The 26832-nt window shown below is 39.6% G+C and overlaps 1 protein-coding gene across 1 annotated transcript; it reads left to right on the top strand.

Annotated features, from left to right (window-relative positions):
- On the top strand, window positions 1-26312 carry LOC140935272 (synaptic vesicular amine transporter-like). The gene is made up of 18 exons (XM_073384819.1): window positions 1-293; window positions 1260-1408; window positions 1822-1859; window positions 11253-11311; window positions 11745-11828; window positions 12514-12606; window positions 13578-13667; window positions 14798-14838; window positions 15399-15456; window positions 16358-16453; window positions 16618-16696; window positions 18821-18872; window positions 20701-20764; window positions 21617-21668; window positions 22631-22698; window positions 22895-22940; window positions 23758-23864; window positions 25298-26312. Exons 1-18 carry the CDS (start codon window positions 134-136, stop codon window positions 25330-25332), a joined length of 1371 nt encoding a protein of 456 aa, XP_073240920.1. The 5' UTR covers window positions 1-133; the 3' UTR covers window positions 25333-26312.
- Window positions 26313-26832: the final 520 nt, after the last annotated feature.

The following is a 26832-nucleotide window of genomic DNA, read 5'->3' as shown; positions in this document are numbered from 1 at the left end:
GCAAGCATCTTGAAAAGTTTAACAACTTTTGCGTGATGAATTCCGCCAATTTACTCAGTGATTCAACCGTCCAAGAACCTTTCATTTTCGTATAAGTTTTAAATTTTCAACTGTTACTTTTCTGTGACAGAACATGACGGAAATCGACGAGCAATTGTTAAACGCCGACGGCGAATCGCATGAGTTTCACATAACAGAAAACCAAGGGACTCAAGGGAGAATTTCAAAGAGGTTCATTCTGGTGATAGCATCCCTAAGCACTTTGTTTGACTGTTTACTGATGACCGTCATTGGTAAGAAAATAATATTTCCTAACTTCTAATTTCTAAAAGTACCGGTAACTTGCATGAGATTGCTCTGGAGGAGAATTACAATTTAATGATAAGTGCCAAAATCATGAAAGAAAAAAAAACATACAACCCTACTTTTTTAAAAGAGATCTCTCTTCTATGATGTGATCCATTTTTATTTTCATTACTGCATGCTAAGATGACGTGATGAAGATCAGAAATGAAATAAAGGGGTTAGTTGTCTAGATAAACCCCCGCCCCACCCCTCTGATTTTTTCTGAGGGAAAGGGCTGGCTGTACACAGGCTAAGATAAACAGGCCATGTATTTAACCCTTAATTTCCTCTGTAGGAGAGTACAAACTGGTACAAATTTGCTTTAGAAATGAAATTTTTACATTCCATTCAAAATATTTCTCTGTTTCTGATTGGCTTAAAACCACCAGTCAATTTTTCATTCACAACCAACTAACATGTACCATATTAATTTTGGAAGATCTATGTTTGACGATATCAATACAAGTAACATTAATTTGAACTGATAATCAACAGAAAAAGGCACAGACAGTGAAGTCGCTCTGCTGTTTTGGCAGTGCAGAGCTGGAGAAAAATTAATGGTGGGAGATTATAAACAATATTAGATGAGGATTGTGTGATAAAATTTTCAAGGTCGACTAGGCTTATAACACTTACCGAGTCCTTGATTATTCCAGATATCACCAAAACCAAATTTGACAATTGTTTTATATTGTACATTGTTTTGAAGAACATGACAACAGCAAACTGTTGCATGGAATAAAGTTTTAAAAGCATGCAGTTTGATCTATTGTGATTTATAAACCAGACATAATGACACAATACTCCAATACTGACTCTTTTCCAAAATACTAGTAAGAAAGTGCCTTCTTGGCATAGGAGGTACAGATCGTCAATAATTTTGTTCTAATATACAGCAAATTTTATTATTTTAGTGCCTATTCTACCAGTGTACTTCAGTACTGAATCACAAAGTGCTAACAGCTCAACACAGAACAGTTCATCTAATGGCATTTCCTTGTCAAGGGATCCATCCTTGGATTTTAAGATGGGAGTATTATTTTCTTCAGAGGCCTTTGCTGAAGTGAGTTAAACCTAAGACAGTAAGTGCCAATATCCACATAAAAATTCTCTTGACCATCTGCTATCATCACACAACCAATGATGTCAAACTTGCTTGAAAGGACAATACAATAATAATTATTATTGTTTCATTGTGACCTCTATTTTGTTGGAAATACCCGTACTGAGTCTCATTGAGGATATAACCAGAATTTTTCAAAGACTACTGCATTCAGTTGAAGATACCTTTGAATGTGGGCACTGAGGACAATAGCATAAGGTGGTTGTTGCTTATTGGCAATAACCAAGTTGTATAACAAGGAAATGGCCATAATTAATATTTGTTGTTAATTTGGGCCAGAAATGATCAGATTTTCACTTCTCTTTAAATTACATTGAGAATAATAACTTTCTTGCTTTGTTGTAACCTTGCAGATTTTGGTGAGTCCATTTGCAGGGTCTCTTATAGAAAGGTACAAATATTTGACTCATTCTTCTTCAATGGCTAAAGATTGAGTTTTCCGACCATGAGTTCATTCCAATTTGATTGTACAGGCTGTAGTAAACATAGTCCAACCATAGGTAAAGAAGCACTATAGTGTCCGTTGCACAGAGGTTAATCATTAAAGCCTGGTTTCCATATGATCGCTACGATCGCTGTAATCGCTGCGATCGCTGTGAGAAAAAAAATATCAGCAATCGCAGTGATCATTGCGATCATATGGAAACCACTTTCCAGCGATCACAACGATTGCTGATATAAAACTTTTTCTATCTCAGCGATTGTTGTTGCTGCGATTGCTGCAATCGCTACAATCCCTGGAAAGTGGTTTCCATATGAATGCTTTGATCACTGCGATTGCTGAACTTTTCTTTTCGCAGCGATTGCAGCAATCATAGCAATCATATGGAAACCAGGCTTAAATAGCAGCAGAGTAACAAAGTATGATGTCACAAAAATTCAAATCTGTGAAATTATGGAACTGATTGGGATATTCAGAGAGAACAAGGTGAAAAATGCCCACTTGCAAGAAATCAGTGTGTTAGTGCAGATACGTTGGTGAGATACATAAGCAACACTGCATATGCTCTGATGAAGATTTAATTTTTTAAATTTTATTTTATTTTTTTTGGCCACACAAAATAAATTACACTAAGTAGAATGATAGGCACAATTAATAAATAAATAACATTAAATTAACATTAGTAAACAAAAGGGAAGGTGGGAAAAAGGGAAATCTCTGATGCGCCCCACACCACTTCCACTTTCGCCTCACTGTACCGCGATCAATATCAACAACAACATCTCCAACCACAAATTGCCATTACGGAAGTACCATTTCTGTCTTGATCCAATCTGCAGTAAGTATTCTTTCATCCATCGGCTCCACACATGTCTTGTGACCTCTTGTCTTCTCCAGTGCTTTCTAGGATTAAATGGCTCGGTGTCGACGCTCCCCGGTACAAAACCACCACCCATCTGTACGATCAGAAAGTGATTTGGAGTCAAGACGCATTCGCTGTTAGGGTCGTCACTCACTGTTAAAGGTCTCGAATTCAGCAGACTTTCTACCTCAGTGAAGATTGTCTCCAACTCCTCATCATTAACTTCTGAATCACCGAGTACAGCAAAAATAGCTCACTTTGCTGACTTGATAATAGATTCAAAGACTCCACTGATATGTGGCACTGCAGGTGGATTCCATTTCCAACTCACTCCCTTATTGGAGGTCATCCCTTGTATCTTGTCTTGGTCCACAGCAGAGACTAGGTCTCGCAGTTCCCTCAATGTGCTTACAAAGTTCGTTCCATTGTCACTTCACATTAATTTTGCTGTGGCCATCCTCTCCACACAGTCTTTCTGACAAAGGTGTTAAGAAATGCATCAGTGTCCAAAGACGATGCCATCTCTAAGTGGCAACAATGGGTCTTCAAACAGAGAAACAAACACAAATTGCGCTTAGCTCGCTCTCTTCCACGTCCTTGCTAAGTTAAGAAAGGTCCTCCAAAGACAACTGCACAGCTCTTGAAAGGTCTGGAGGATTGCTACAGTCTAATCTTCAGAAACAGCACCATTTACTGGTGAGCTGGCTTTGGTCAAAATCATCTCGCACACTCAAGACATTCTCTCATGACTATTTTCACTTGTTCATGAACATGGACCACTAGGTATTTCTCCTGTACATGATTAATCGTATAGTTAAGCCCCATCTGATGACCCTCTGATTCGTTTTAGTACTTAACGATCAGTCCTGTGACTTGATTCCTCTTAGGCAGTATGATTGGACACTTTACATCATATGGGAGATTGTCTGCATGTCATAATCTGGTGTTGGACCTCAAAATGTCGTTAACTAATACTGGATTGAATGCTGCCAATGTACTTCCTCTTAGGATTCCCTTGTGCCTTCTCAATGGCTCTATCTCTGCTGCATACACTTTGGACTGAACCCCCTGAATGATAGATTCCTCAGCGTTTTGAAGCTCCAATGGCTTCAGTTCACCCTTCTCTCTTTACTCAGCTGGTTTGGTACAAAAAGACAACCCAATTTGCAGTTCTTCTTTTGTTTTGACTCAATACCATTTCGAGTATCTTGAGGGGTCCAATCGCCACACCTCTGCGACACTAGCCTTTTCTTCACCTTCTTCAATTATTTGGTAACTGGTAGCATCCTTTGTTCCTATTTCTTTTGTTCATTTAAGATCAAGGTTCTCTGTTGAGGTTGGCCTGTCAAACTTGCACTCTGGCCAGTCTTGTTTTGACTTCTTCAGAAATTCATTCCACCATAAGTCGGCGCTTGCTAACTCTTCTACTGTCAGGCCTCTTGTGCCAAGGTCGGCGGGGTTTACATTCGTAGGAATATGGCAGCAATAATTAGGAGCAGAGAACTCATGAATTTCTCCAATACGATGGGCTATGAATGGCTTATACTCTCTACTTTGACCTTGGATCCAGTACCCCACATTGATACTGTCATACCAGCCAATAGGTCACTCCATTTATAGCTATCTTGAGTGCAGAGCAAACTTTTCGTGTTAATTGTAATCCAATGAGCGTGCCCAAAAGCTCTAATCTGGGGTTGCTCACCGCTTTCAATGGTGCAAGCCTAAACTTCGACATAATCAATTGAGCAGTAATGTTGCCACCCTCATACTCATGACGTGGGTAAACTACAGCTGTATATGCATTTTCTGATGCATCACTGAATGTATTGAATGCTCAGTTCTTCCACCTTAGGACTTGGGTCTTTCAAACAGCTTGGGTTTTTTTACAATTCTCAAAACCACTTGGTCCTTTCTCACTGATGATGTGGTGGCAACAGTTCATCCCAATCCCTTGCCTGCAGCCAAGCCTTTGGTATCAACAACTTGTACCTGATTACATAAGGTGATAAGAAGCCTAATGGGTCGTAAACTGTTGCTGTTCTTCTCAAAACATTCCTCTTAGTGAATTCAAATCCATCTAACTGTAATGAGTGTCTAAAGGAAAATTTGTGATCTGTGGCAGCCTACAGGACACCTAGGGTCTTGGTTGTTGGCAATTCTCTCGTCTCTAAGTCTTTCTCAGAAGCTCTATCTTCTTCCGCAACGCCACCAATTACATCCGGTTCATTCAAGATCCATTTGCGGATGCGAAAACCAGCCAAGTTCCCTAGTTCGGTAAGCTGCTTGCTTGTTTCCTTCTCCTCATCAGATGGCATCTGATCATCCATGTAACACTTTGTACCTCTTAAGTTGTGCCCGTTTTCATAGAATTGTTTTGATTATTTTAGCATATTGTAAATGTATATGTAATATATATAGGATTATACTATAGCTTTTTTTAAAAAAGCTCTTTGTTTCTTATCTTTTAGTTATCATATTATTCATTATTTATTTTATCTTTATGTTGTGTCCCCAATTAGCGTCAGCTAAATACATCGACACATGAATAAAGTTCATCATCATCATCATCATCACTGTGTTCTAGAACTACATTAGCTCACAATGAGTAAGTCTCCTTGTAAGGTCTGGCATGGTGTTGCCAAGCAAACTGAACTCAAGATGGATAGTAACACGCTCCAAAAACAAACCTCTTAAACTCGTAAACCTTTGGTGTATCCCTACTGCCCAAGTTCCTGAACAAGAATCTATGCTGGGGCCAGTTCCCTGGTCTGAGATGTATCTGGTGATACATTTGGCTCACATCACCAGCCATGGCAACTGGCTCCTTTCTAAACTTAACTAAAACATCCACAATGTTACTTTGTAACTTACTACCTGGTAGTGATTCAAAAAAAACAACCCAAACTTTGTTTGTGCATGGTCTTCTCTGGCCTTACCACAGGGAAAAGCAGAAGGAACCATTCTGATGGTGGTTTCGGCTCATCCTCTGGGACTTCTCGGATTTATCCTTTACTTAAGTAGTCATCCACCACTGATTGGTAAGCCTGTGCCAGCTCCTCATCTTGCATTAACTCCTTCTTGACTATATGGAGGCATTTCTCTGCCATCTGTCAGTTTGGCGGTAATTCTGGTCTTTCATGTTTCCAAGGCACAGCAACATCATATCTCTCACCATCAAACCTGACTGACTCGTTCACTTTATCAAAGGCTAGTTTCTTTTCGGGGAAAAGTGGTTGCTTCACCCGCGGTGTGATCCCAATAGCCTCAAGGCTCCAAAATTATTTCAGCAGATAGTTCAGATCTCCATCACTGCACTGTGACTGCTGCATGTGATAGGTGTTCAGGTAACCAGTTTTACTTGCTCCATATCCCTCAGACATACCAATAATAATATTATCATTTTTGCTAATGGTCAGAGTTAAAGGTCAATTTAATGTCAGCAACCATGGAGATTGGTTTGGAGAGTCTGGATGGTCAGGTGGACACAGTCATCGTAGGGAAAACATTGTTCTAATAGCATCTGTGCTGGGATGAAACCCACCAACTGGCTGCAAATCAAAGATCAGTGGAAACATTTGGGGGAGATTCCTTTTCCTAAACTTGGAAAAAGGAGTAAAATCAATGTTCTTATTGGTTCAGATTATAACACTTGCTGTTTTCTATGAAAGAAGTTCTTGGAGGCGACAATGAACCTTGTGCCAGACTGTGTCCATTATTTTATTAGGGTGGACAGCAATTATTGGTCTGTCAGGGGTGTGTCAGCCTTCCCCTCCATGGACCCAGGAGCTATTTTCTCCTCGTGAAGTAGCCAATGGTGTCTGTCCTTGCATCCATCAATTCCACACTCTCTGATTCAAGTGCATGAGTCACTGAGGTGCCCTTTCCTCAAGCAATGTTAACACAGTTCAAGTTTCTTTGCCGTCTCCCACTTCTTTCTATGTTCCATTCCCTTGAACACATCACATTTCCAAATTGGGTGTTTTTGGTTGCATGCTTAAAAGGGGTTATCATGTTTCTCTTCTGCGGTGTCGAAATAAGACTTGGTTGAGCTCTTTCCTCTTGTATTTCCAACACTGGACAAACCATGCTTAATTTCTGATGCTTGTACCTGGTACTCAGCTTCCTCAGCAACCCAGCGATGTAGCTCTTCAAGAGGCTCCATACTTCCCTTTTCTTTAATCTGCCAGTAGTACTGGCTAAGTAGGGCTTGAGGAAGTTTCTCCAGCACAATTGCATACAATGTTCCTCCTTCCAGGTCAGAAAACCTCTTATTCTTCTTTAAAGAAACCACAGTCCTCTCCACTATGTCGGCATATCTTTCTAGCTCTCTTGGATTATCAGCATTTATTGGCCTCATCTTACGTAGCTCATCGATATGGGCTCTGTTGCCTGTTTCCCCCATACTTTCGATTCAACCTTTCCTTAGCCACTCTGTACGCATGATCCTTTCAACGTTTCGCCCACCTCTCCTTCTAAACAACTTTCGAGCCGCAACATTTTGAACTAAGCTGACAAATTTGTTTCAACTACACAACTGGAAAACACTGCCCACCACGACTGATATTCTCTCTTGTCACCCAAAAACTTTGGGATTCGAATGCTCTTGAGCCGTATATTTGCATTGACCACGTGACCATCTTTGCCATGTGCACTCTCAAATGTGCCGCTCTGGCTCATTTTATTTCCTTCGCTTTCCTTGCTGTTACTTTGTGATAAGAAAAGCTGAGCTTCCTTTGTCTTGTTATCCTTATGATCTATCATTAATTTTTTTCCACTTCATCACCTGTTGAAGCTGCCATGCTTACTTTCTCCGTGCAAGGTTTGAAGCAAGTCCAACAGCTCCAACAATTCATCCCATCACTTGTCATTGTCCTGTAGTTTTTCTGCAACATTTTCCTTGTTTGGCATGATTGTTGATAATTCTGCCGCTAATTAATTCAGAAGCTTTTTTTTTTTTTTACTTGTCTTGAGGGTTCTTTTTTCCTTTTTTAACTTTTCTATTTTTCCATCCATAATTCCTCCAGTTTAAGTTCTCAATAGACTTCCCGCCAAATGAATGTTTCCCAGTTCGAGTGAGTCCCTTGCAAATTCCACAATACTGACCCCAGATTTTATTCAAAGACTTCCAAGACAACTGGAAACAAGTCGTGCCTATTTTAAGGCATCTGAACTACAAGCATGGCTACTTTATTACTCAGTACCATGCCTTATTGACATTTTACCTGAGAGGTATCTTCAACATTTTGCTTGCTTGGTGGAGGGTGTTTACATTTTGCTTGGAGACAATATAACTCCAGAGTTACTAGCTATGGCTAGAGATCTTTTGTTCAGGTTTTATAAGGATCACCAAGTCCTTTATGGCGATAGCAACTGCAGTCTTAACGTGCACAATGTTGGAGCTCACCTTGCCATGTATGTGCAGTCTTGGGGACCACTTTGGGCATGGTCATGCTTTCCCTTTGAAGATTTGAATGGAACCTTACTAGAGGGTGTTCATGGAACTGGAAATCAGTGTCGGCAGCTTATCTGGATGTTGTATGCACAAAATAGCCTGAGAGCTAATTGCCATTTAATTCCTGATGTTACAATACAACAATTTGTGGAGCGTATGCTTTCTGGAGAGAGAAGGTTGCGAAATGTGAAAAAGGCTGCAAACTGTCAAATTGCTGGAGCTTTAAGAAGATGGACAGCCGATGACGATATCTATGAACAAGCCTGTTTATTAATTGACTTAAACTGTATCCGCAGACCAATTTTTCAGGTGGCTAAACGTGTTATTGTTAATGGACATATTATTTATTCAAGACTGTACGAAAAGATGAAAAAACATTGTGGATATGCAGTTCTTATTGAGCACAATGGAGGGAACTTCATGGCCTATGTGCAGTATTTTCTGTATGAAAGTAATTCAAAAACTGTTTTTGCGGTTTTAAAGCGTATTATTTTAGATCTTGAGAACCCCTTTCTGGTGTCTGGCAAGCCACGCCATCTCCTTCGAACTGCAGGTGAAGAGCAAAGGCACACTGTGGTGCTGGTGGATAGCATTCTTGAAAAAGTTATATGTCTGACCGGAAATTCAAACCACATGTGTGTATCTCGGGCTCCCAATTTCTGTGGCCATTGTCGTTGACTATTAGTATTTTCATTAGGGCAGGTGTAGATGATTTTTTTACTGTGCAAATCTGGAAACGGCGAACACTTTCATTAAATTTTTAATGGCTAAAATTACATGTACATGTAATGCGGATGTATTTGCATAAAATAGCCAAGGTCAAACATCTATTAAGCAGTCTCCCTTGGGTGTTAGCCAACTGACCGCTTAAAGTGTATATGACAGAGATTTTTTTATTTGCTTGATGAAATCTACATGGCATTCTGATAAGAAAATCGAAAAGAGTTTTTTCGATATCGTACTTCTTTTCCATGTTTTAGCCATCCAAAAACGTGAAATTTCACTTCCGGTGTGTTACAAAACCGCGCAAGAAGAAAGACTGGAAATAGTCCGCTGCGACATCAATACAAGAATGCCGGTGTCGCGGCTTCTCGGTTCCTCACATTTTTTTGGTGCGCTCTGAGGAAGAAACATGGTTCTACTGAGGTGTGTTGTCTATGGTCGTAGCAATACGCACCAAAAAACGGAGGAACTAAGAAACCGCGATACTGGCATTCTTGTATTGACGTCATAGCGGACCATTTCCATTCTTTCTTCTTGCGCGGTTTTGTAACCCACCGGAGGTGAAATTTCACCCTTTTAAACGGCTAAATCACGGACAAGAAAAATCGATATGGAAAAACTTTTTTCGACTTTCTTATCAGAATGCCGTGTAGATTCCATCAAGTAAATAAAAAAATATCTGTCATATACACTTTAAAGGAGGGAGCATTTACATTAAATATGGGGCTTTGTTAAGTGACCACTCAACAGAGGGCTGCTTGCAGTTTGAGCTCTCATTTGAGGGCTACATGTACCTAAAGGAAATTTCTTCTACATCAAATTAAGCAATGATCTGCATAAGAAGGAAAGTGCTAATGGCAATGCACGATGCATGAAATGTCACCTTTTTTTGTTACAAATAGTGATCTCACTGGCCAAGACTCAAAAACCCCTAAAAAGTTAAAATTTAAGGTGCATTTTGTCTGATGTTTTAAAGGTTTCAAGTAATTTAAGACCCAATTGCACAACATGAATTGTATTTGCAGAACTTCATCAAAGAAGCAAAATTATTAGCTATTGTCTTCTGCTATTCTGATTGGTTAACCACAAACATTTCCTAACATTTATTTGATGCAAATGGTTTTCTTTATTTTTATACTCTTTCCCACATGGAATATCTTTGATTTCAAGAATAGGGGAGGAGCTGACGGTTCATAATTATTATGAACCATCAGCTCCTGAGCCCCTATTCTTGAAATCAAAGATATTCTGTGTGGCAAAGAGCCAATGCCACAGAACAATGAAGTTTACAGTAGTTCTTATGTGGAGCATTACTTTAATGTTTGTGTTTTTCTGATTTCATGTTTTTTATGAAATCATTTGATGTTGCAAAAATGTTCATGGTTTTTTATTCCCACTATAAAACTCACATGCAACAGGCTTATAGTATGCTACTTATGCCTTCAATGAAATCAAACCTAAAAGTTGTTCACAATTACTTAATTATGACGAAGTTGTCTGCATGTAAATGAGGCCCTGAGGTACACCTGTATGTTGTGAGTATGTGGCAAGTGACATTCATAAGCAAACATAAACTGTACAAGCAGTTAAATCTGGAAGGCTTGGGAAATAATGCACACATGTTAAAGCATTTCTTAACAACTATTGAATATGTGGAAAAAGCTGGAATTCTTGCATTTCTTATGTTAACTACTCAAAGTAAATTAAATTCTAGCTTTTTCCAGTTTTCTTCAAGAAATGGAAACTAGAAAAAGCTGTCAATTTCTGGCACCACAAGGAATAAATAACTTTTTCCAGCTTTTTCCAGATTTTGAAAGAATATGAAACTTGCCAAAACTAGAAATAATGTTTCTGGAAAAAAGCTAGAACTTAAATCTAGAAGAAAGCTGTCAAATTCTAGAAAATTCTAGAAATTTCCAGACATTGACAGATTGCTAGAAATTTGTTTTGCAAGGGACAGGTTCCAATTACAATCCAATTATTACACCAATGCGAATATGTGGATTCTATTCCAAAACTGTAAGCTCTTAACAAAAACAAACTACCTCAACAAATCTCAACAAGTCTTGAGTCAAGTTCCAAAGAAGTGTCCGAGTTCAGCAACGTCACTTGACATAAACACATAATAATTGTCACGATGTACACAATGTAACGCAACTCTTAATGTCACTAACAGGGATGGTTGGGAAAAAGGGTGCTTGATGTTGGAAGATCTCCAGATTTTAGGTCTTTAGAGGTCATCATCTCTGAGTTAGACTAGCTGTCTTGATCACATGTTCCACTTATAATATTATGCTCATTGCAGAGTTGGTTACAGTGTTCCATATTATGGTGGTTGCTGCATTTTAGTTTCATCATGCCTTGGTAATTATTATGCTGAGTATTTTTTTAATCATGTTTTTCTAATAAGGTCACATTCCTCAGATGTAGGTGCCTGCAGTTTATGTATCTAGAGAATGGTTACTTGAATGCTGACCATTAGTGAACGTGACCTTATTTTAGACCTGCCAATTTAGTAGACAGTGTGTTGTTCCAGACAATATCCACACCCACCTTTGCAGAGGCTTATTTGGCTTGAGCCACCCCACCCTTCTTCTGGACATTTTAATTAATGGTATCTTTCTTCACACTTTGCCAATTCTGGCAATTAAACCCTCCTCCCCTTCAAAATTTTCAATGACCCCTCATGGGGTGGGGAGATATTTTCTGGAACCGCCCAATGAAACATTTTCAAATCATAAAAGTGACCTGTGATTTCACAAACCAATTATTGATAAAATCCTATTCTGTTTTTCAGTATATGCTTTCGCAGAGAGTTATGGACTTCTCTTGTCAGCTCGTGCAATTCAAGGAGTTGGCTCATGTGTTAACCGTATTTCTAGTAAGCAGTTAGCTTGGAATTAAGATTTATCGACAGATCATACTATGAAATTGTAAACAGTTGAACCTCAATATAATGAAGGGCCAAGTGACTGGCAAAATGTTTGCTCTAACGAGGTTTGGTTACATAGAGGTTCTTTTTTATATGTTTTACTATACTGGGGTAAAGAAAATTGTTCATTATACTGGGCACTTCATTATATAGAAGTTTGCTTCGAAATTGTAACTGTAAGATCAGCCCTTCAGCTTGTCATGCCACCATTGTTTAGCTGTTTTTTCCTTCACACCTAAAAAAAAGTAAGACACGTACTTCTCCTTTCTGGCACAAAGAGAGATGATGAAGATGACATGCTTTTGTATATCATCTGCCTCCAACCTGGCATACTCTCAGGAGAGCATGACCTTGTGATGTGACCATGTTTACCATGAATTGCACACTCTGATTCACTTTAATCCCATCTCTTGGCTAATTCTTTATGACCAGATGTCCCATTGATATATATAATACCTCAATATACATTTGCATTCCTCATTTCAAGGAATTATTGAATCAGGCTTTCATAATGGTATGAAGTACCTGACACAGGCTCTTATCTCGGCCTTCATAATTCCTCATATCATACTCAGTCTGATTCAATTGCAGTTGTTGTTAAATAATAATTATTTTTTTTATTGTACTTGATAAGGTATGGCAATGCTTGCCGCGTCCTATCCCAATGATGATGAACGCGGAGCAGCTGTAGGCCTAGCTATGGGAGCATCAGCTCTTGGTGTCCTTGGTACCTATAAATATTATACTTTAAAAATAATAATATTTATTAACTTATATAGTGCTAATTATTATTATTAAATTATTGTTATTATTATTATTATTATTATTATTATTATTATTATTATTATTATTATTGTGAAAGGTTTGAACCCAGGAGTCATTTCAAAAGTAGGTTGAGTTTGATCGTCCAGGTGAATGTAGTCCTGAATAGGACTGTTGTTGTTGACAGTGACTGACGTTTCGACAACCTGTGCGGTAGTCATCTTCAGAGTCAAGAAGATGACTACCGTCACTCTGAAGATGACTACCGCACAGGTTGTCGAAACGTCAGTCACTGTCAACAACAACAGTCCTACTCAGGACTATGGTCACCCGGACAATCAAACTCAACCTACTTTATTATTTATTATTATAAATATCTATATACATATTTATTAGTGTTCTCTACTATCTACCACATGTGATAACAAAGTTACCCACCTCAAAATTCAAAATAAAAAATTCCAAATTCTTTCAAAGTCAAATGATTGGAATCCTGCAAAAGTGTTCCACGTACCAAAGACGTGTTAATTTCAAGAATGGCCACACTGCTAGAACCTGTTCTCAGAGCTTAAAAATTAAGAATACATTGTAACAACAGCTCAGTGAACACAGGTAGTGTTGGGGTTAGGGTTGAGGTTGCAATACCTTTAAACACCTCGCCCGGGTTGTTCAAACATTGGATAGCACTATCTACCAGATATATCACTACCCAGCAGATAAGTATTGGGGAAACCTGAATTGCACTATCCAGTGGATAGATATTTATGCTACAGATAGTGTTATCCATCTTTTGAACAACTGGGGCCTACACTTCCGCAAATTTAACCCTTAGCTTGTGCATAATGAGCTTTAGCTAATTAGACCAAACTGACTAGTTATACACAATATTGATTAACTTATTTGCTCCTTTTTTTTCCCTGTACATGTATCTATCAGCTGGTCCACCTATTGGTGGATTGCTTTACAGTCTTGGCGGCAAGGGACTTCCATTCTTCATACTTGCTGGCCTCTTTGTTGTAGCATTTGGTTTGTATTCTCAATAATTTTTGTTAACTCTATTAAAGTCACTGTAAATCATCTACAGTCAAACCTCTTTAATACGGACACCAAAGGGACAGAACCAATTGTCTGCTTTACAGAGGTGTCTGTATTAAAGAGGTAGGGATGTATGATTTTTGCCATTTCTGGGACCAAATGAACTGTCCGTAATAGAGAGGTGTCCGTATTATAAAGGTGTCCGTAAGGAGAGGTTTGGGGCTTATTTATTTTAAGCACATTTCAAGCGGGCTAGATAGAGAGGGGGGCTTAAATTTTAGAGGGAGGAGGTATTAATTAGCAGCAGAGATGGGTCAATTCTTTATGAAGAACTAGAATGCAAAGTGGAAATGCTCAGGCACATAAAGTTGGAGGTCATGCAGCCAAAGATAAAAAACAAATCCAAACTTCAAGCATGTGAATAAATCACACTGGACCAGTCTTTGTGAAGTGTTACAGTTTGATTGATTAATACATCATTCTATCATAAGAATACTTGGGGGAAGGGGAGTTGGGGGGGCTTAATTAATTTCTTCCCCTTAGAGGGGGAGCTTATTAGAGAGGGAGGCTGGGGGCTTAATAGAGGATTTACTGTACTTGATGCTCTAACAGGCTCCTTTTTTTAAATTTAGAGTAAAATACCTTGATATATATGTGTCAATTTGCTGTTCCTCATTTTAAATCTTGGTAAAAAAGAATGTCATTTTTTCTGTGTTTGTCACAGACTCCTCCTCTCACATTTTCTTGTTTTCAAAATTTCTTCTATATGCAGCTGATAATTAAATTTTGTGATCAATACATAAAGCTGTTATTGCCTATCCATCTCAGTGCTGGAATTTATTGCTGTCTGCAACATCTTGTCAATAACCCAGCATCAAAATTTAGTAAATCATTTTTACCCCTAAACGATGTCCAGTCTGGCCAAAAAGTATGAGCCTCTGCATGGATTTTTACAACAATTTAAAGTTGTGATGATTGCTACCGGTGCAGCAACAAACTAAGGGATGAAAAAGACGTCCGCTGATATACCCATACAGAGGCTTAAGTATGTTAGTAGTAATGTAAATAACCTTTTGCAAATATTAGTGGCTAATTGTCTTTTTTCTTCCTTGATGTTAAAGGTCTCGTATTTATTGCTAAGAAACCAGTCATGCCAAAAGATGTAAGTGTTTCCTTTGACTTATCCTTCACTTTACTGGTCAGGAGTATTCTGTTTGGAAATGTTTTACAGTCTTCCCACAGAAGTTTACTGCTTTTGCAGTAGAATTTTTACTGTTTTCACTTGTATCATTAAATCAGCAGCATTAATTAGCATTAAATATCGCTTAAATATTGCTGACCACAATATTGTGATGAAATCATTTGTAAATATTATGTAAAGCAGAAAATTGTTTAAAGTTCCATGTCACGTTTCTGCTGAGAGAGAATTATGCTTGCCGCCTTTCTTTCAGAGATTGAAGACCATAAAGCACCAAGCTTTGACCCAGCATGGACAATTATTGCCTGATTTATTGTAGTTGTTACCTGAAGTTGACAAGCATTAAAATTTGCATGTAGGTTTTAAAACTGGCTGAATTTTTTCAGGGCTAGTTCACCAGTTTTGTGCAATGGCTTAGTTGTTAACAGAGCTCCCTATAGTATACTGTGAACAAGATGAGTGTTATCAACTTAAACAAACCTCACACAAGATTTCCTTTTATAATTAATTTGTTTTTCTTACAGACTGTAAAGCCTTCACTCAAGGACTTATTATCAGATCCTTACATTGTTATTGCTGCTGGTAAGTTGATCCTGCATTCGTGTCTACTCACAAAAACTCTGACACTAAGGTATCTATGGAGAAGTAACATAAAGCATCCATTCCATGCAGTCAAAACCACGGGTGGGGGCAACTCCATCTAATGGGCTAAACAGAGACCCAAATGACAGATTTTCCTCCCCTTTCATATACGTCAGCTGATGAAATCCCTGCCCTTTCATTTATCTGAAGCCTGAAATAGGTAGCCCTTTCGGGCGGAGCATAGTCTGTGATCAAACTCTCCAGGGCACTCTGGCGGCAGGGTGAAAAAGGAGGGAGAGCGCACCGGAAAGTGGTACTTATTTTAGGCTTTAGGTATATGAAAGGTTAGGGATTTCGTCAGTTAAAGTATATGAAAGGGGAGGGAAATCAGTCATTTGGGTCTCAGAAAAGACCAAAAAGGGTCACGGCAGTGCCATATGTGGGACGCATTCGTTTTCACCTATATTTTCCTCCCTCCTCGAGGTACATTCATTGATCGCAGCCACCATCTTGTTTGCTTCCGATCTTTACACGGCTCTGCCGCCAAAAAACTACAGCACTTACCAACTCGTCTGGCCAGCTACGCAGGCTAGGCAGGCAAGGGGGTTCTTCTCTCCATTGATTATTATTATTTTTTTGGCTAACCCCAACTCTCTGTCAGTTTCAACGTCCAAGATGGCGGGAGAGCATCAGTCTTGAAAATAGTATTATCTTTCGCGCTACAGAATAAGCCTGCTTTGCGGGCTAAGAAGTTTTACCCGACATATTTTAGTTTCTCCTTCCCTCAAAATCTAACACAAGTTCCAGTTCAATCTGGAATGCAAGAAAATTTTAAAATGAGTTCGTGAGAGTTTTTTTAGGTAAACAAATTACATTTATTTACATTTGTTTTTTCATCTAGGTGCCATCTGTATATGCAACATGGCATTTGCCCTTCTGGAACCCACATTACCCCTCTGGCTTTTGGAGACCATGAATGCAAGCCACTGGCAGATAGGTACGCCACCTATTACAGCAAATTCTCCTAGCAAAGGAATACACTGTGATTAATTAAATCAACTGGATCTCTTCTGTTACCATTTTCCAGGATTGATTGATGTATTCACTGATTGATTGATTGATTGATTGATTGATTGATTGATTGATTGATTTTAATGACAGGTGTTATTTTCCTGCCCTGCACTGGAGCTTACCTTGTAGCATCTCCTCTTTTAGGAAAATTAGGAAACAAGATTGGAAGGTTTGTACCGTAAATATTTCATTTTTTTCCCCTTCAGTGCAACTTATCCCACCTACTCGAAATCACTTTAAGTGTCTCCTGGCCCTAAACATAATCCGGAATAACTATCTTATTACTTCACTTCACTTTATTGCTTTTATAGAGAGAAGTCGTTACGTCACGTTGCCATGGTAGCAAAATATCTTGATCTTAACAAACCGAGGTCCTGCAAATATTGCAGAAAAAAACGAAAAAAATTGACATGCATGACTTTCCTGTGCGTGGTTGCCCTCAGGAACAAAACAGTAGCCCATACTTTTCTTCCATCGTTCGACAATGCAAATGGCCGTCTCTGTCAAGAATGATTGTTGAGTTCCAGAAAGTTTGCCACTATGTTAACTTGACGTCACACTTTTCCTCTCTATTGAAAACTTAACATTTCTTCGCTGTCCACAAATAGCGAAAACTAATTGTAGTGGGTAATGATGAAAACGCGCCTAGTGCATCGATGAGTCATATAAACGAGTGCAATTTTGAAGACAACAAGAGAAAGAATAGAGGCGCACAAGCATTTTTTGTGCCATACGGAACAGTATAGTCTGGAGTGTCAGCTGTCTCTTTGCCCCAGGCCCTCCCGTCAACCGGCAGCCAGGCGTTTCGGGGGGTGAGGAGAAGAGACGGCTAACACTTGAGACTAGGAATACTAACTGGTGCTACTGTAAATAGAGAGCTTTAGTTTCTGAGACGAGGACGACTACGAGTACGAGATTTTCTCAATACGGAGTATTGCTCACGCATGAACCAGCGTCATTAGGGACTTTAAGATTCAACGACGCGACGGCAACGAGAAACAATAGGTTTAATAAGCTAAACAACAACTTTGCACGTGCATGACGCTTTTTTGTGCATTTCTTTGCCGTTTTTGCACGACTACGAGCTGAAAATGCCTAATTTCGTGTTTCATGGAGAACGTAAGCAAACAACGAAAAAATTTTATTTCGCTTTCTGGACTTGAATATGGTCCCTTGGAATTCAAATACAGGAGGGTTCGCGTACATCTGACAAAGTAAGTAAGTAGGAAAATTCACGATAAAGACTGAAAGAACGCAAATTCACTTTTTAAGCGACGTTCTCGTGTCTGTCGCGTCGGTGGATCTTAAAGTCCTTATTTTGGCGGGTGAACGTGATAGCCGTCATCATTCTACTACGAGTTTTAGCGAGAATGTCCTAGTGGCGAGAACCAGTTATCAAACGTAAAAAGTTTTATCATTTTGCTAACGGGGGAGGGCTTAACCTCCTTCAGTATAAATAACCGTACTAAGTTTTTTGGTGAAAAAAAGTAAAATGAAGCTTTCCCGGGTGTCTTTTTTTTTAGAACAAGCGCAAAAACTTTAAGTTAAATCTTGTAATCTGGTACTCGTTCTCGTCCTCAAATCTAAAGCTCTCTAATAGTTTTAGTCTTTTAGTTCGTAAAGGTCATTTTTATTTACGCATTATTTTTGTGTTCAGATGAACTAGCACAACAGTTATTCCGAATTTAAATGGAAACAACAATCTTACTTTAAGAAAACACTCTGGCAGACACGTTACAAATGATCGACTAGTTTTACCTTTTTATAGACCGCGAGCAGTCTCTTGGGCCCCGTCCAGTCGTATCCGGATTGTTTTGAATCCGCAACTTTTTCTTTCCGGATACGGCTTTCGTCCACACGTATCCGATGAATCCGGCATACGAATCAGCAACATTTTGAATCCGCTCTCCAGAGTGGAAATTTTTAAATACAAGTTCGATCCCAGCTCTTTACCCTGAATACTGTATTCAAGATGGCAACCTCGCACATAACCTCGCACATGCTCTGTTTCCAATATTCTTAGGAGCCCTGAGTACTAGAGTGAATCCAGATAATACGTGTCAGATGATACGTGTGGACGGGCAAATTCGATTTGCATCCGGATACGTGAGGACGTGGAAATTTTTGAATCCGCAAAGAAAAAAATTGCGGATTCAAAAATATCCGGATACGTGTGGACGGGCCTTATTTTCTTGAAAGTCACTAGGAGAAACGTTGCGTGACCAGACAAGTAACGGCTGTTCCAGGCAGTTGGTCCAAACACAAATTGATATCCTTCTTGTCCTTTTTTCAGATGGCGTGCAGCTTTAATTGGTCTAGTGTTGGTTGCCATTAGCATGCCAGTGGTACGTATTTCCTTTTGTACCTTAATCAAAAGAAGCATTTTGATTTGCTTACCGAGTGGTTCTTGGTTTCGAAAGATCGTTGACATCCTTTTGAGCGTTTTCCATTGCTTACGCGGCTAGCAAAGTAGCCTGCGTGGCAGGCGCTAAACATGAACGGAAAAAAGGTAAAAAAATCGCGCTTCCTTTGAGTTCTAGCCCTCTCCTAGTGGGGGCCGTACTACAGACTACAATGCAGGTCATAAACCCCTGGAGCAGTCATCAAATACCTTCTTTCTGACTTTTCCCTTCGCCCCTTTAATGAGAAACAGTCATTAGGGCTGGACAAAAGTCAATAGGGACCTTACGATCCGACAACGGCGACGTCCATGAAAATCTCGCTGAAAAATAGAGCCCGCATCCTTTTAATACATTTAGCGATTATCCCAAGTCGCCTAGTTACTTAAAAGAAGGGAATTTATGTTGGAGCTGAAGAGAGGGGGCCGCACCCGAGTTCAGACAGAGATGGTAGAATTTATCGCCTTGCCATTCCTTTCCTCAAAAAAACTTAAAATTTGGTCATTTCACGTCGTAGTCGTGCAGGGATGGCAGAGAAATGTACCAAAAAGCGTGATGCACGTGCAGAGTTGTTGTATTGCTAACTAAACTTATTGCTTTTTTACGTTGCCGTTGCCGCTGCCGTCGCCGTTGTAGTTGCGTAAGGTCCCTAATAAAGAACAAAGGAAGCGCACATCATTGTTTGGGGGAGGGGAGCCTCACGTGCTCCAAGACTTTTAACCTTATTATAGATTGGGAGGTGTAAGTTAGAATTTTGTGTCATTTTTCTTTTTACGTTTGGGTGGGGAACGGGTATTATTTGCACTACAACTAGAACATGGCTGGGGAAAGAAAAAAAGAAGGCTCTGCCTGAATCACATTACGCCTTTGAAGTCGCCGCAGCCCAAACATCTGGACTGGTTTATTCGAGTGCGAGCGTCCGTTTATTGATGAACCGATGGTCATAACTGAGCCCGCTGTACCAAGCGCACGAGTAGTAGGCCTGGATTCGAAACTGTATCCTAGCAACATGCAGCGCATGCTCAACAAAGATCTTACTCAATTCATGCCGAGTCTTTCTCGAGAACGCCAAAATTCGAGCGCAAAACTCTGAGATACCCAATTCGCCACTTAGGTGGCTGTTTACTTGGAGGGAGGAAAGTCCTAGCACCAGGAAGATCCTAGAAGGCAAAACAATGTTTCCTTGGGTTTTACGTGCAGAAATTTTGGTCCGTGTGATTACCAATTAGAGAAGGAAATAAAGATGGCGGGCGACAACGTAAAAAATGCAAGTTGGGCCCTTCTGTTCTCTTTACTATTGTTAATATCTACCTTTCAGCAGCAGATGCCAGATCTTTACACTTGGTAGCGCCAAACGAAATTGCCTAACCCAGTAAATGCCCCCCCCCCCCCCCCCCCCCCTCCATTTCCGCCTCGTTTGCGCCTTTTACTAGGATCCTCTCAGCGAAAGTAGTTTACATGGTGCTGGGATCTTCCTATCTTCCTTCCTCTCAGCTGGGAAGTTCGTGGTACTAGGAAGATCCTAGCGCTAAGCAGAAGTCTAACCTTTTGCATGTTCAGGAAACGTATGTCATAATAGTTATACTCCATAACACACCTTGTTTACCCCCAAATATTTTTCACAAACATTATCTTCAATTTTCTTGAGATGACTCGTAATGTCCAGGAGAAATAACAGAAACAACGTTTTTCGGGGGGAAGTAAGCAGGATGTATAATGGGTAATGTGAAAGTGGTGCATTCATTTATTCACACCGTGATAAACTAATCTCCAGGTTCCCGTTGCCAAAACCCTGGCAGTTCTTGTAGCTCCACTATTCGCTCTGGGATTGTCCGTAGGTAAGTTAAGTAGTCATTTGAGTTGACTGAACTAGCTTGGTAAAAAAGCAGGCTAACGTTTTGTGTGCTACTAGCCTAGTTAAGGTACGGTGAAACCGGTAACAAAAACATTAACGTGCAACTCGTTCGCGATATTAGGTCACGTTGCCATGGTAGCAAAATTTCTGGATGACAACAAACCAAAACGTCACTTAAAAAGTAGATTCGCACTGTTTCAAACTTCATCGATCTTATTTAATTTCTTTTAATTTGTGAAATGTTGCCGAAATTTTCTCGGTTAAATGCGAAAGGATCGCATCTAAGTTAAGAAAATTTCTGTATTGTGCTCACCTACTCCATAAAGCGGGCGCGTGAAATTAGGAAGTTTCATGTCGCAATCGTGCAACAACGGCTAAGAAATGTACAAAAACTTGTGTTTTTTTGCTGTTCGCCGTCCCCGTTGCAAAAACGCCCTCTGGTTGTGATCCAGAAATTTTGCCACCATGGTAACGTGACGTCACTCTTCTACTCTGTATTGATAAGCGATGTTGCGCGTAATTATGGATGGAGGTGATCATTGTTACTGTAAGATGTTCTCACAGCAAGAAATAATGACGTAAAACTTTTCGAAACTCGAACTGTACATTTTTCATGACTAGAATCGTCTTCTCGCTTCGAGAGAATAACAAACTCGACCGCGATTGCTTGTATTGGCAAATTTTCTCGGTTGTTTGCCGCTTGAGAAGCCACCTGACATTGCTTTTATCCCATCAATCCTAAGCACGTGCAAAAATGGCGGGTGTCGTAAATAAGGTCCATTTTTTTGAAAATCGTTTCGAATTTGCTCATAGTTTTTCTTTTTTTATCATTCAGCCATGGTAGATGTGTCAATGGCGCCGACTTTAGCTTATCTGGTTGACATCAGGTATGATACAGCTTGTAGTAGATAGCCCTTTCCTCTGTTACGGATCAATCAAAATAGATGCCTTGGTTTGCTTGTCGAAAAATGTTTAGTAGAACTATGTTACCGCTTAAATTGCAGCTGAAATAATGATACACAGACCTAGATACACTAGACTGCGTGATACACAAGAATATTAATTATCCCTGCAAAGTTGAGGACACACCCACTATCTCCCAGAGCAAAATAAGAGCTAGAGGGGGAGGGGAGGGGAATGCTTTCTTGTTACAGGGAAAAAATAGGTCACGTGCCTCGCTTTCGTGACTAAACAATACACATGACAATATCCCGGATGGCAGGAACGCCCCTTACTGGCAGCAGGGGAAATATCGAATTGATCAGTCACGTTAACACCATCAGCCCTGAGCTGCACGTAACTGCTCGCACCGGTTGTGACGTCAAAAGTTGTAGCAGTCATAGACAACTTTGACATCTTACTTGTACCGGGGCAAAAGATCCGAATGAGCACGATTCAGTCAAACGGGCCAATGGAATACGCATGCCCGCGCAAGCTGTATAAAAGATATTTAGCATCAGAAACCGAAGGCAGCGTTATGTCCGACATCTAAATAGCATTTTGAGCCGTTTTGGTTCATCTTGCCCAGACAGTGACCAGAAAACGGCTCGGTTAGTTTCAAAAAGGCGTTTTTCGTCAAAATTTCCCCGAGCGAATTGGCAGAACCATTTACTTCCTTCAGAAATAAATTTCATACTGTAAACAAGAAATCATCTTTGTTGTAGAGGCAACTTTTGTAGTTGTGAAAAGTAAGCTTGAAAAAAGACAGCTTATAGTTTGTTACATCGCTGCACCGATATCGCAGAGGTAAAGGTTTCGAATCCATACCAGTCTGCTTTCTTCTTTTCTATAACTGTAATGATCTTTTTTACAGTTGAACTTAAGCTTGTTGTTCTGTTTTTTCCTCTAGACACGTTCCTGTGTACGGCAGTGTTTTCGCTATTGAAACCTTTGCCGCTTCTCTTGGCTTCGCGTTTGGTGAGTTTCTTCTAAGAATGAATAAATGGACTGAATGCTTATTTGATTGCATAGAACGCAATCTGATCTCGCGCGTTTGGACCTTCTACGCTCGCACCCTCTAACTTTTGGTTATTACTAGTTTTTCTAATTCTCGGTGTATAATGCCACATATTTCGTAAAAGTGATGTAACATCAAGCTCTGCTTTTGTTTTAGGGCCACTAATTGGAGGAATTATAGTTACACATGGAAGTTTTCCATGGTAAGATAAAAGAATTTTAAAGCAAGTCATCGATTAATTGGTGAAATCAGTATTAGCTCGCTACCAATCCTCTTTTTTGTGGGCTCCAGTCTCCACGTCACAAATAAATAAATAAATAAATAAATAATAGGTAAATAACGATTTGGAGGTAGCACATCCACAAAGCGGTTCTTCGTCTACCTAATTCCTGGTCGAATTGGAATCTGGAAATGTTGGTTTTTGAGGAGTGGGAAAACCGGAGTACCCGGAGAAAAACCTCTAGGAGCAAAGGAGAGAACCAACAACAAACTCAGCCCACATATGGTTCAACCCACAAATCAAATTGACATCCGAGGTAGTCTCTGAGATTTTCCAGAAATATTGGCGAAATCTCGTATGGTTAGAAAGTAGTGAAAACCCTGATCATGCCGGATTTTTCAGTGATCGACGACCATTGCAGATGATCGGAATGTCTACGGTCTCGTGTTTTCATTGGTCGGGAAAACCTCGAATTATCGGAAAATTGACAAATTACAACGCGTTAGTCTGAAATGCCGTACGTCTCCACCCCATCACCCCCATGGGTTAGGGGGTGGAGACGTATGACATTTCAGACTAATATCGCGTTAGCCTTCAATTGGCGTTCCTTCTTTCAGTTTCCTTGCTACAAGAACGACAGCGAAGCTAGCAGTCTACGATCCTCTGTGATTTCCCACGAATGTTTTGTCGCGAGGTTCGCCATAAACCACCAATAAAACTAAGGATAATCTTGTCTTCTACCCTTTTTCAAATAATCGTTTCTACCAGATATATTTCATTGTGTTCCGTTCCGTTTCAGGTTGTTACGAGGGATGGCGATTCTGAATTTCCTGTTTGCGCCGTTGGTTTTATTTCTAAGAAATCCACCGGCAAAACATCAACTATTACAGAATGAAGAGTCACTAGGTAAACATGTTGCTTTTATCTCCAGTTTTTATATCACTTTATCTGAAGCGGTTTTTTTCCTTGCTACGATCTTTGATCGCAAAAAGAAAGAATAGATACCTTTAAGTCGAGATTTTGAGGATTTCCGAAGTTTACCGAGTAGAATCCGGAGTTCACTCGAGCTCAAAAAAAAAAAGAAGAAGTGCTATTGGTGTCCGGGAAAGGGAGTGTGTCCTAGTGAATGTCGTCCGAATTGCCCAACCGTCGCGGGTGGTCATATTAACGGGGTTCAACTGTACTTAAGTAAACACTCCATAAGATTTCATTAACAGACTCAGAAGTAAGAACTGCTTGCTAAATAAATGGTACCATGTGAAAGTACTGAAGAAGAGGTTCCATTTCAATGATCGCACTTTGGAATTTCATCCACAGAGTCGAAAGTTAATTAGAACTACATACTAAATTATAAATAGTACCATATGAAAGTATTGCTGAGTAGGTTTCATTTGAATGGTCACACCATAGGATTTCGTTCACAGACTCATGCGTTAGAACTACATAGTACATAAATAGTACCATGTGAAAGAACTGCTGAAGCGGTTTCATTTGGATGGTCACACTGTAAGATAAAGATTTCACCCACAGCGTTAAAAGCTAGAACTGCATACTAAATAAATAGTACCATGTGAAAGTACTACTGAAGAGATTTCATTTGAAAGGCACGCCTGTTCATAGAGCGTAACAGATATTATCACGTGAAAGTTCTGCCAAAGATCGTTTACACCACAGAATTTGAAAATAATTATTTTAATAGTCAACAATCACATTGCTGATCACCATTACATTTACAAACGAAACATCAAATCGACTGGGACTCTGCGACATGTATTACGTATTCTTCAGACTGCTATAAACGACTCACTTTAGAAAGCTGGTTTACTAACTTAGAACAAACGCCACTGAATCGTAGTCAACAGTTACCTGTGCCGTTATTGACGGACTCAAGCAAAACTAACCACGAGAGAATGGCTAGACAAAACGACATTTTCGCTTACAATAATCGACTATTAAGCTGTGGCAATGGACGGATCGAAACGCACCAATGACATTACGAGTCTTCATAACCAATAACATCGCGACTTAATTTACCGATCAGTTCAATAACCAGAGTTTATTATTCATTCAAAATATTTCCCCAATTCTGATTGGCTAAAAGCAGACGCATAATTCACCATAACCAGTTGCTGATGACCAAATTTAGAAGAATTTTGTGTTTAACGAGGAAATGACGTTAAAAATGCAGCCCGCTTCAGGTTAAGGCACCGTTTCTGAGAAGACCCCAGTCCTGTGAATAAGAAAATCGTAGCCTTGAACTGTATTACATTACGGAATAAATAAGCTAATTAACTGTTTGAAAACGATTCACCAGTACTAAAGGAGGACTTTAATTTCAGATATTGATGGTGAACAAGAAACAACAGTGGTTTGATGGTGTAGTAGCGAAGAGGACGAAAAAGATTTTCCCTTTTCTTGCATGTTAGTGTAAAAATATTCAATTCGCTCCACGCGCGCGAAGCGCTCGAAGCGGAGCGTCATGGGTAAGAAAATTTGGTTATCTACCCATCCGAGAAATTTTGGTAATCATGTGACCGTACGCCCGACCGACCGTCCGTCCGTACCACAGGCATACCAATGTAAAATAACTCAACCAACAGGTATGGCAACCCAAATGCAATACGAGGTTATTTTGGCGGGAAATCGCATAGCCATCCGCGTCTTGTGAAGCAGAGACAACTAAAGGCAACTAAAGAGTCAATAAAGACGAAAACGGAAAGCGGAAATTGTTTCTGTATCCTTGTTGTCTAAAGTATTAAGCTTAGATTAATTGTCATGTCCACAAATTTGGAATATAGAGAAAAAATAAAGTCGGCGACAGGCCAGCGAAGCTCAACGATAAAAAGAGCGACAGAGAGCTAGAGCGGAAGATAAGGAGCTATTTGTTGGAGGAACAAATTTAGCAGCGGTGAGAAAATGTGAAATCTTAGCGGCCACCAAAGTGAAAATAAGCGAGTGAAAAAAAGTGAAAACAACAGGTACGACATTTCCTCCATAAAACGTGTAACTAGGAAGTTTCTGGAAGTTTCACGTTGTGGTCGTGCAAAATAACGGTAAAGAAATGTACTAAAACAGTGTACTGCACGTGCAAAGTTGTTTTTTTGCTAATTAGACCTATTGTTGTTTTTTCACCGTTCTCGTTGCCTTCGCCGCTTAGCATAACATGATTTTATATTTTGTTCGAGCAAACTATAAATATTATCGAGAGCTTCGCTTTTAGCCCTGGCTAAATCTATTTAGTATATACGAAAACAGTGGATAGTGTTTTCCGCGCGCTCTGATTGGCTACTCAATCAGTGAATATCCTGCACTATTCACTGATTCACCTCCAGTTCCTCGGAGCGAGCGACGCCAAACTCGTGTAAGTTGCAAGCAAAATGCCTTCCAGGTTTGCTGCCGTAAACAAACAAAGAAATTTCACAACTAACCAAGCAAGCTGTTTCCGAAATACACGAAGAAGGTGACGAAGTTCGGATTGGAAGTTTTAACAGGTAAAGCTTTGTCTTTTTGACACGAATTTATCGATAAAACCGGTGAAAAAGTTTTTTGTTTACAAATGCAAATGAAGCTTAAGTCTTGCTTACTTTATTCAGTTTAGTTGAGTTGTTCATAAATAAGCTTAAAACTAAATTTAATAATCTTTTTTTATAGAATGATTTTAAATACAAAAAGAATTCACAACTCCTTTTGAAGAAATTTCCCCGCAAGAGCTAAACAAATGCCTTCAAAAGTTTTAGTTGCCGGCAAGAAAAAGCGACGGCCGCGGCCGCCCGGTCATTACGCGCCAAAATTGTAATCGTTGGCAACAGTATTTGAGTTAAAAATCGTCGTTTTTGTGCTCAATTATCTCACTGTTTTAGTATATACTAAAACA

Source organism: Porites lutea, chromosome 4 (genome assembly GCF_958299795.1).
Source record: "Porites lutea chromosome 4, jaPorLute2.1, whole genome shotgun sequence".
Lineage (NCBI taxonomy): Eukaryota > Metazoa > Cnidaria > Anthozoa > Scleractinia > Poritidae > Porites > Porites lutea.
This window is presented reverse-complemented; position numbering and strand designations above follow the sequence as displayed.